General features: G+C 35.6%; 1 protein-coding gene across 1 annotated transcript in view; it reads left to right on the top strand.

Annotated features, from left to right (window-relative positions):
* The first annotated feature begins 3,057 nt into the window (after positions 1–3,057).
* CFTR (cystic fibrosis transmembrane conductance regulator) overlaps positions 3,058–11,680 on the top strand; it is a 127,908-nt gene continuing 119,285 nt past the window's right edge. The window contains exons 1-3 of the mRNA XM_023525607.1: positions 3,058–3,086; positions 4,442–4,552; positions 7,366–7,474. Coding sequence (XP_023381375.1) covers positions 3,058–3,086; positions 4,442–4,552; positions 7,366–7,474 — 249 coding nt within the window. The remainder of the gene's footprint in view (positions 3,087–4,441; positions 4,553–7,365; positions 7,475–11,680) is intronic.

Here is an 11,680-nt window from a genome sequence, read left to right as displayed (position 1 = left end):
GCAACAGCAGAAGGTAGGATGGGGTGAGGACTCGAGGCTGCCTGATCTCGATCTGCTGAGTGAGATGGAGGCTGCGACAGCAGCAGATGCCTTTTAAAGGGACCACATCCGTGAGCGGATTTTCACGGTGACGGAGCTGTTTGCTCTGAGCACCAGTGCCAATTTGGTTGCATGCAGGGAGCACCAGGGACTTACAAGGAGACATTGTTGGAGTGAGGGCCAAGACGAGACTCACTCTTTACAGAAGTGCCAGCAGTATCCATTGTTCTTCTGTTGAGCCCTCTCCCCTCCCAGTGTGCAGACTCAGCCTCCAGAGTTGTGATGTCATCAAACTGGATAATAGATGTCACTTTGCCCAGATGATTCCCTGAAACCCCACCTCCCCCCACTCATGGCCCCACCCAAGCCACATCCAGGTTTATCCTCAGGGAGTCAGGTGCTCCTTGCTGAGCAGCCTAGACTCACTGGAGGCAGCTGGCCTCTGTTTCTGGTGTGGCCTTTTGAGGCAGCTATAAGCACAGCATCTGTGGATTGCTTGCTGAATCTTAACAGGTGGCCCCAGAGGGGTAGAGGCTTAGGCTTAATTTGGCCTGCAGCTGAACCCCTCTCAGGACTGTGCCACTGGACACCTACTTCACAAATCCACATTAATAAGACCGGGAGACTTAGGAGCTTTGCTTAGTACATCAAAAGAGGCACAGAATGAAGCCAAAATGGGACAAAGAAGCAGAAACCATATGAGAGAACAGAACAGAGATCCAGATATAATGGAGTCAAGTAATCTAACAGATGCGGAGTTCAAAACACTGGTTATAAAGATGCTCAATGAACTTTTGGGAAGTGTAGATAAATTCAGTGAGAACTTCAACAAAGAGATAAAAAACATAAAAATGGAAATGGAAATTATAAAAGGGAACCAGTCTGAAATGAAGACCATTATCTGAGATGAGAAGTATATTAAATAGAATAAACAAAGGAATAAACAAAAGTGAATAAAGAAGAGGATCAAATGCCCTATTTAGAGGATGGGAAAGCCAAGGACACTCAATCAGAATGGCAAGGGATAAGATGCCAAGACTATAAAAATAATTTAAGGAGCATATGGGACACTATTAGAGGTCCAAATATCTGTCTGAGCAGCATACCTGAAGGAAAACAAAATGTTGAACAGCTGTTTGGAGAAATAATGATGGAAAACTTCTCTAACCTGGTGAAGGAAATGGACATACAACCCCAGGAAGCTCAGAGAATTCCAAAAACCAGGGATCCAAAGAGGCCCACACCAAGACACATCATAATTAAAATGCCAAAGGTTAAATGCAAAGAAAGAATATTAGAAGTAGCAGGAGAAAAACAGATAGTTACCTACAAGGGAACACTCATAAGACTGGCAGCTGATTTCTCAAAAGAAATTATGCAGGACAGAAGGGTTTGGCACAAAATATTCGACGTGATGAAGACCCAGGATCTACAAACAAGAATACTCTATCCAGCAAAGCTATCATTTAGAGTTGAAGGAATGATAAAGAGCTTCTCAAACAAAAATAAGCTAAAGGAATTTATCACCACCAAGCCAATATTAGAGGAAATGTTGGAGGGACTTCTTTAAGGAGACAAAATGTGTATCAAAAACAGGAATAAAGAACGGTAGCAACTACATTCCTATCAATAAGTATCTTAAATGGAAAAGAACAAAGTGCTCCAACTAAAAGAGTGAATGGATGAATAAGAAAACAAGACCCCTATATGCTGCCTATGAGAGACTCACATCAGATTAAAAGATACACACAGACTAAAAGGAAGGGGATGGAAAAAGATATTGCTCTGATAGACCTAGAAGGTATTTAAGTCAAAGAGAGAAAGATAAACACTATATAATTTCACTTATATGCGGAATCTAAGGAACAAAAAAGAACAAACTAATAAAAAACATTCACAAATATAGTGGACGATTTGGTGATAGGGGTTGGGGACTTGGAAAATGGGGTGAAGGGTTAAAGAAGCACAAATTTGTAGCTGTTGGATGGTCTTGAGGATGGGGAGCATGGCATAGGGAATGCAGTTAGCATTAATATGTTGGCTAGATGGAGGGTCAGGGGAGGGAGGAAGAAATTGGGGGATCATTTTGTGAGCTATATAGATGTCTAACCAATGTACTGTATGCTTGAAACTAATTAAAATAAATAAAATACATAATTTAAACTCATAGTTAAATAAATTATATTAAAAGAAAGGTAATAAAAACTTGAAAGTTATCACTAATTATTTTACATCTTACTATTTTCTATGCTGTTGAGATTATTTATGTTCATTGTATCTCAACGGTAAACATTCTATATTACGATATGCAACTGTGTATCTCTTCCCAACTCTCTGTTCAGTGACTTCACATTTGGTAGCTTGAAATTGGTCATGGTGGGAGTATTTACACCAGAGATATTGGCAAATGACATGTCACTTTTATTTTCTTTCTGTTCTTTTTGTTTTTCTTGTACAATGTACCACTACCTACAGTCTGCCAGCTTTCAGTCTTCCTGCTTCTAGGCTCTCCTCTCAGCTGTTTGTCTAGAACAACCCACCATGCTTAATTTTCCTGAACAGGGAAAGCTGAGCATGGTAAAGGAAAGAAATAAAGTTAGAAGAATGTGGTAAAAATTTATAGTTTCGCCTTTAGTAATAGACGAATTTAGCATCTCTGAGCCTCTGGTTTTTTTTATCCTTAAAATAGAACAATATTTCCTTTTTTTCTACCTACCAACAAGATTTTCAGATTAAAATCTTGACATGCTAATGTTTGTGAAAGCTCTTTGAAAAGTGCTATATGTACCATTTTTTTTTTTTTTTTACTTTTTTTAAATAGTAAACACATGCTTTACCCTTTTACTTCCTGGTTTGAGTTTATAAAGGCTTATAACCAACAGAATGGATTTTATATCATACATTGCTGTCTTCAATTTTTCACAGCCTAACTGCCACCTATATTTCCAAGTTAACTTCCAGTGTTTATGTTGGACACTGAAATGGTGCCAGGTGGGGGTGACATCAGTTTCTTAGACAATGTGTACTGCAGACACTGCATTATCATGGTACTTCTTTAACTGCTTGTATTCAGACTGTTCCCAGCTATTTTCATTCTTGTTCTCCAGGAAAAATTATCAATGGATCAGACTGAGTAATAAAGGTAAAACTTAATTATCACACTTTGTTAAAAGCTCTTGTTAAGATGCAAATATTGCAAGTTAATGGAAAAATGTGACATATTAAACCATTGTCACTCATTGATATCTTAACAAGAAATGATTGATTAAATTGCTTAGCCTTTGAGTTGGGCCCTAATTCAGTTAGGTTTTAAGGAAGAACAAGGAACATAGATCAGGGGACAGCTGAAGAAGTTGGAGACCAAGAAAGTATAAACAAGAAACTGGATGCTTTTGATTTTTGGTGGCTTACATACATTTAGATACATTACCAAAGTCTTAATGACACCAAATTTTAGACATCCGTGAAGAAAAGGGGGTAAAAGAAAGAGCACGTGTTTGAAGATTACTACTTCCAAGTACAATTCCTTTCTTTAATAAATGAAATTTCACCCAAGAAAAGTCTCATTTGTTCAAATTTCATTTCCAGATCTCTCTTTGTACACGGTTTTGTTGTTTGTTTCATAATTCTCCTCTCCCTCCATCCTCTTCCTTTTCCTCCTCTTTTTTCGATTTTCTTACCTCTGCGAAGATTATTCTGCCTTATCCATAATAATTAGAAACAAACACTTTAAAATAACTAGAATATCCTACTTATTTACTGTGCTAGCTTCACTAGTTTCCATCATAAATTGTTATGTATTAAGTATGTAGAGGGTAGATGTGCATAACTGCTATGGGATGAGGAGACAGAACATAAGAAAGTTATGATCTCCGCCCTCAAGTAATGATTCAAATGTGATAATTAAGTCAACAAATTGATATAAAGTACTCATTAACCCTCCAGCTATAGTCATTTCATTCAACAAACAGCGCATTGCTGAGTATCATGTGCTGCACTAACAAAATTATGTAAGGATGCTGATTGAGAGTTTACTTATCATTCATAGATCATTTTATATTTGAAGTGGTAGAGACTACACGTAGCAATTATTGCAAACTATAAACTTGTAGTATTTGGGGGCAGTTAGTTTTGAAGAATACTTTTGGTAGTTTGTTTTTTCCTCCAGGAAGGATTCTACACTCATTCTTGATCCTTTCTGACAAAGTAACAGTCACATTAGTTCAGAGATGCTGTTGTTTTACACAGATTGTGTCCTGTAAGATGTGAAGCTCTGGTATTTATAAAAGTTGAATTATGTTATTCTAGTATTTATACCACAAGATTTGAAATGGTATCAGATTCTAAGTCTATATTGGAGAGCAAATCAAATAAATATTTCTATCTGTTCTTTTTATTTTAGCTGGACCAGACCAATTTTGAGGAAAGGGTACAGACAGCGCCTAGAGTTGTCAGACATATACCAAATCCCTTCAGTTGATTCTGCTGACAATCTCTCTGAAAAATTGGAAAGGTATGTTTATGTACATTGTTTATTCGTTGGAAAGAGGAATTAATATTATTTATTACACGGAGAATAGAGAATTGACATTTTAGAGGGCTTAATTCTTAAAATAGCATATTTAAAATTGGAGCATCTTATTTTCTTGCTCAAGTCTTGATCAATTAAGAATTGAACAATGAAAAGATGAAAGAAAAATAACATTTTCCTGATAAAGGACTTTTTTCCTGAAAAATGCATATTTGAATTCTGAAAAGTTACCTGTCTTTAAAAAACATTAAATAGATTTTGTGAAGATTGAAGTAACATCTATATGAAGCAAATTGTGTATATCTATCTCTCAAATCTTAATATTTAAATACAAATGTACATCCTGGAAGTGTTAAGATAATGGCTATTCGATATTTAAAAAAAGTTAAAATTTCATATATTTGAGTACATATTGAATGCTAGGTACAGTGTTTCTTATCAGCCACTCTGGGAAGAAAGCATTCTTATTTCCATCTTACAGAAGAGCAAACCAAGGCTCAAAGAGTTGATGTAATTTGCCAGCTGATGACTGATGGAGCGGTGATTCTAACCCAAGGTCTGCACTTCCGGCCTCTCCAGGAACAGTGTTTCCCATTGTAAAGAAGTCCCCTTTTCTAAGAGTATTGCTCAGAACCCTTTTGATTGCCAGTGATAGAAACCCAACTTATTAGCTTAAGTAAATAAAAAGAAGCAATTTATTGTCTCATGTAGTCTAATTCTGTTAGACTACATGAGCCAATGTTAGGTAGAGACTGACCTTAGAGACACAATGGAACCAGGGACTCAAACGTCACCTGGTGGCATTTGCTTTGTGCTGGTTTTATTCTCTCAGATGAGTTTCCTCTATGCAGTAGGTCCTCAGAACTCTTTGCCCATCTGTTTACAGACCACAAAAGACAGGGCCCTTTCTCCTTGGTCAAATGCAAAAAATTCCAGAGACCCTTGAGTCACAGTCTCATTCCTTAGACCAACCATAGTCTATGAATGAGCTAGACAGGGTCTTGTGCTAGCATCACAGTGTCTGATACTGGGTAAAAGGGAGAGGGGAGGGGGAGTTGGCAAAATTAAAATAAATAAAAAATAAATACAAAATTATTGCATCAAAAAATTGATTAGACTTGCAATTTGGTTACTGTATTTTTATTAAAGTCATTTCATTTTTTTTTTTTTTTTTACATTTTAAAGGCAAAGTAAGATATTCAACCTTATTTTTCTTGATTTTAATCAAAGAATTTGGCTAGTATGAGTAGCAAATTCACAATTCCAAGATGAAGGACCAATTCCTATATCTCTGCCAATTCCTTCTTTTGGGCTACAAATTGTTCAAGTCCCACCCATTCAAAAAACAAAAAATTCCCCAACCTTGTCTTCCCCTCAGGTCACTAGCTCATTCTTTTTCTTTTTTTTCTTTTATAGCTATTTCTCTGCTCTCCTGGTCTCTTCACTTATTCACCTTTTATTTACATCTCAGTTCCCTCAGATATGGTTTTCATGTCCACCATGTTCCTAAAACCACATTGATCAGAGTCACCAGAGGCCTCTTAATTATCATATATAATGACATATTCCTACATGACTTCAGAGTTGACTACTTCTTTTCACCTTGAAACCATTTCTTTGGCTTTCTCATTTGACTCTTCCTTTGAAGGAGGAGGCTGGGTTTGCCTCCATATTTAGCTTATTACTTTATTGCGAGTCGCCGAATGATATGGATGGGAGGCCAGCTCCATGTGTGTGAGTGAAAGAGTACAGAAGAGGTTATGGAGGTGGATAGATGGGATAGGGTAATGAGCATTATAAATAGTAAGTTTCTGGGGGAAGCCAGTGTTCACTCACAGAGATTGCCAAGCTTGCCTTCAAATCTCAGCTGTGTGTTCTCTCTTTGAAGGAACCTAGAATTACCTCTAATAATAGATTGATAGAGATAAGAATAGCTGTTGATCAAATGCAAAGCTTTTATTTAGTTATGTAGTTCTAGCGTGTGGTTCATGAAATTTTTTTTAAATCTCTGTACAGTTTAAAAATGAATGAAGGTAACATTTAGAGATGTATTTTATCCTCTTGGGAAAAAAGAGAGAGCTTTTACTAATAGAAAGTAGTGACATAACTTAAAATCAGTATAATCAGCTGACAAACCTATAGCATTTAAAAGAAAACAAAACATATATTTATATAGCAACCATTTTCAGACTATTTAATTTATATGATTATAATATATAGAAGATATAGAATTTGATTCTATTCTAATCTTCCAAAGTCTTACTCTAATAAATGATTTTAGTAGTTAAAAATGAAGTTTGATGAGAATTGTTTCATACCTCTACATTTAAAAATAAAGTCTAAATAACAAGTAATGTTAAACCACAGACAAATCCATCTGAACTTTTATCTTGTTTTTGATTTGATGGTTAAATTTTGTAAAATTTACAGTTCTAAACAGGTAAAAATCAAGAAATCAAGGGAAAAAATTAAATATTTGTTTATTTTTCACCTTGTTCAAACACAGCAATGTTTATTCATGAGTCATACTTTATTTGTCCACATTTTATGCCACTTTAAAGAAGCCCAGAATCTTTCTTTAATAAATGTAATGTGGCCTTTTCATGAAATCAACTCTCTGAAAATTGATATATAGTAGAGCATTGAATTCTGCCAAATGTCTGACAGAGCGTTGGTGTTGGAAGGTCTCCACAAATTTTCATCTCTTTAGTCATTTGATTATAAGGGAAATAGAACAACTTAAGTTTTTGCATAATCAAATCATCTTATTGGTCCCACTTTTTATTCTTTTGCAGAGAATGGGACAGAGAGCTGGCATCAAAGAAAAATCCCAAACTCATTAACGCTCTTCGGAGATGCTTTTTCTGGAAATTTATGTTCTATGGAATCTTATTATATTTAGGGGTAAGGATCTCATTTGTAAAATCATTATGGATAAAATAATTATTAGGTAAAATTCAGCCAATTACATATATGGACGTTGGTAATATTTTGAAATCAAATCTGCATGCTGAATTGTTTCAAGGAAAAATAGCAACGTTTTAAAATTTGGCAGTGAAGTATTCTTGAATGTGTTTTCTTAGTCTCTTACATTTTTATCAGTGTGAAGGGAGCCCCATGCCTGAAAACCCTAGGCTTTGTGGTGTTTGGGTGCAATCTGGGAGGTTCCTGAGCTGCTGTGAAATGTGACTCTGATCTGTTACTTTTTACGTCACAGAGCCTCATTTAGAATCCTAGTTATAACCTGTTAAATGCAATGGCAAATTGAAAAGTTACTTAGTCTTCAAGGAAAGATTGTGCACAACATTTGCTTTGGGATGCAAAGTGCCATCTGTGTGAGCTTGTTATTATATTCATATTGGTCTCAATGCTTTGAAGAGTCAGTGGTGCTATAGTGTCTCCCAAAGAGATGCCATACAAGTTACATTGTTTTAAGAATTTGTAGTTCAAGCACACTAAGAAAAATACAGTTAAAAATTTTTATCTTGACAAAAATAACCACATTTAGGTCCAGAATGTTTTGTGATGCTCTTGATAATCTCCTAGAAAAATTCTTCTGGCTTTTGAAATTTATCTGTCTATCAACTATCTATCTATATCTATCTATCTATCTATCTGTCTGTCTATCTATCTATCTATCTATCTATCTATCTATCTATCTATCTATCATCTATCTATCTATCATCTATCTATCTATCTATCTATCTATCTATCTATCTATCTATCTATCTATCTATCTATCTAATCTTTCTATCTCTCTATCTCCTGTAGAAACCTGCAACAGTTTGGGGGTGAAAATATTTTGTTCATAAATATAAGATAGCTGAAGAATTAACTATCATTTAAGATATCTTTGAGGTGATTTTTCTCAATGAGAGCACTCACAACTTTGGGAAACTATTTTATCCATAGCTTCTGGCTCTATTTGTCTTAATTTTTAAATATATATTTTGTTGGTTGCTTTAATGACTATATTCTACACATTCAAGTTAGTATATAACAAGTACAATTCACTCTGGTCATATCATATAAGAATGTAACATTCTCAAAAAATCATTTGGATCGAAGTAAATGATACTTCAAACAAATGTTATGTCATGATTAAGGTTGTGGTGAAACTATTTTCCTTAGTTATAGTCTTCATCTCTTGCTGCTTCCATTGATTAACATAAGCACAGCTGAAAAAGAAGAATCTGGAAGAGAGGCCTCATTATCAAGCCTCTTTATTCTCTGCCTAACCTGTGAAATAATTTATCTACCAGCCTAGAAGTTTCATGTGAACAAAAGCATTCACCTAAACATGAAAGTTTAGATGATACACAAATATATTTAGTGAAATTATTTTTTGGCCTGGTGTACACAGACCCGAAATAAACATGATATAATTTAATATTTATTGTACCTAATCTGTTCCAGGTTTAGCATTAAGCCTTTTATGCATATTATTTTACATAATTCTCCTAGTAGCTCCATGGAGCAGATATTATTATCTCTAATATACAGAAAGGAAACTCAGAATCCGGTAAATTTGAATGATAGCCAGGTCCAAGCCTAGGACCCAAGCCTAGAACCTTTCCAATATATTAGATGATAATTGCTACATAATTATGTTTGTGATTGTCTGCTGAGTTTCTTTGCAACTTCTCAGGAGGCACAGGTTATCAAAAACGTGAAGGTTGAGGATTCTTCCTGGGCCACCTCAAGGGCAAATCTGAAGAAAATTCACAGCATAAAGCAGGATGGGGAACCAACTAGAATCTTCTCACTTATTTATACTGAGGGAAGGAACTGTGTGAAATCCACCCAAAAGCCAGTAGTGCTGAGGGTCAAACTTATAAACAAAAGTAAGGAGTAGAAGAATGAAGTGGGTGTGGAGAAGGACTAATTTTTAAACTTCTCAAGTTTAGAGATATCTCAGCTGTAGGAATCTTAAATCCTTTCATGGTGTACTGATTACCCACAGGTGGGAGTGAGGGGAGAGGTATTCCTGAGCTAACCTGAGCCTTGGGCTACAGGTCTAGAATTGGCAGAACATTTGAAAGGCAAAGTTTATTTCCAACAGCTCAACTTCTGATAACCAACAGAATATTATTGGTGAGGAAAAGAACTGATGGCAAAAGTAGGGGAAATGTATATGGTGAGAGGGCATGGAGAAAAAAATTAACGTTGACAATGGCACAAATGTGGTCATGCTGTAGGTTTCTTGTCCTTGTCACAGGAAAGGCCTTTCAGGGGCCATGTAGTTTTAAGCAGTGAAAATACTGAAAACTTTAAGTGTTAAAGAATTTAAATAACCATTGTGGTGGTGAAGAGGAGTGCCACTTTTCAGGGTATGTGATCTCGTGACTCTTTTCTTTTTATTTTTTTTTGGTTGCTTACAGGAAGAAAAGAAGGGGAGAAAATTTAGCTGTTATAAAGACCTCTGTCTTTTTAAACAACTTATAAATGCCTCAGTATTTTCTGGGCATTCCTTCTTTCCTCTGTATGTGTTATTCTGGTAATTTTTAAGTTCCATTAAATGAACAGTGATTCTAGAACTGGCTGTAACACTACCGTTGGTAAAGGTAGATTCTTTTGTCCTGTACATTCTTAGTCCCTCTAAATCAGGTTAACTGATTGATTTTAGTCTCGGTAGAAAAGTACTATAAAACTTGCTGTTGACCGTGAAAAGTTAAGAATAAAGGAAATGTCATCATGAAGAAGCTTGTCTGTCTGCTAAATTGAAGTCATTTTAAATCGCATTAGCCACGGCCTCTCATCATTGACTATGTACTTGTTTTTTCTCTGTTTAATTCAGCAGCCACATATAACATTATCTTTAGCATTTAAGACTCTCAACGTAGAAGAAAAACCGGCAGTTGAAAAACTGTGTCAGAGTCAATAAGGATGGGGGAGGGAAGCCAAGCGGAGGGAGTTCTATAAGTAGATTACTGAGAGAATATGGTCATCACAAAACATTTATTATAAAAAATTCATAAATGTTCACTCAAAAATATTCTTGATTCCTAGGCAGCTCTGGGCCTATTCCCACTGTCAAATTGAGCTACATGTCAGTGCAACTTGAGTCAAACTACTTTTATTCATTACATCCCAAGAAGTTTAAGGGCATAAAGGAGAAGTCCTAGCGTTCATGTTACTAGAATTCACAAGTCCCGTAGTCTATAGTGCAAAGAAAGATGTTTGCCCTTTACATTTTGACAGACATTGGGTAGATGTTTGTATTTAAGCATACTGCTAAAGAAGGGAGAAGGTTCTGAGGAATTCTACACACAGATAGCCTCTGGCTTAGGCCACTTGGACTTATGACCTTTCACCTAAGGACAGCTGCCTCTAACAAATTTTCTAGACGCCTGTCATGAAGGATTTCTTTTTCCGTTTCCTTTCTGTCTCTGCCTCCTGACATGTCTAGCTGCTTCTCTAACCCCACCAGTGACTCGCACGCTATACTCCTTACACTCACCCTATATCTTGAATATTTCTACCCCTGCTACAACTCCATTTCTAAGACACATGCTGCACTTCTGTGCCACTCACAGCATTCTGAACTTTCTCTCACTTCCTATGACGAGATGGAAATTCATGGTGTTTGGCTTTTCTTGAAATATAAGGAATTTTACTTCGATCTTTAGAGTAACCGGGAACCCCACCCCAGATAATGTGATTGAACTGGTCTGGAATGGGCCCTGGAATAATAAGTAGTACTCTTGAAAAATTCTTCAAGTGCTTCTTGTAATGTAATGTTAGTGCCTTTTCATGCCATTAGATGTTTTTCTACCTAATCATTTTAATGTTTAATGAGTCACGTGCCTGTACCAAAATTAATTTTATCAATTCGTCATCATTGAATATTTAGATTTCTTCCAATTTTTCACTATTGTAAATAGTCCTTCAATGCACATCATTTTAAAAGCTAAATTTTAGCAGATTTTGCAATTGCCTTCCAGAAAAGATATATTAATTTACTTTCTTGATTCTAAAGTATCAAAATTCAGTCCTCATCAACAATAGGTATTTTTTAAAATGTTTCCAAATTGCTCAGTGAAATAAAGTGTATTATTTTTACTTTCATTACATTCAGTTCCTATTGAGTTTAAATAGTTTTTATATATT

Source organism: Pteropus vampyrus, unplaced genomic scaffold (genome assembly GCF_000151845.1).
Source record: "Pteropus vampyrus isolate Shadow unplaced genomic scaffold, Pvam_2.0 Scaffold580, whole genome shotgun sequence".
Classification (NCBI taxonomy): Eukaryota; Metazoa; Chordata; class Mammalia; order Chiroptera; family Pteropodidae; genus Pteropus; species Pteropus vampyrus.
The sequence above is the reverse complement of the archived record's forward strand: the minus strand, read 5'-3'. Positions and strand labels throughout refer to the sequence as shown.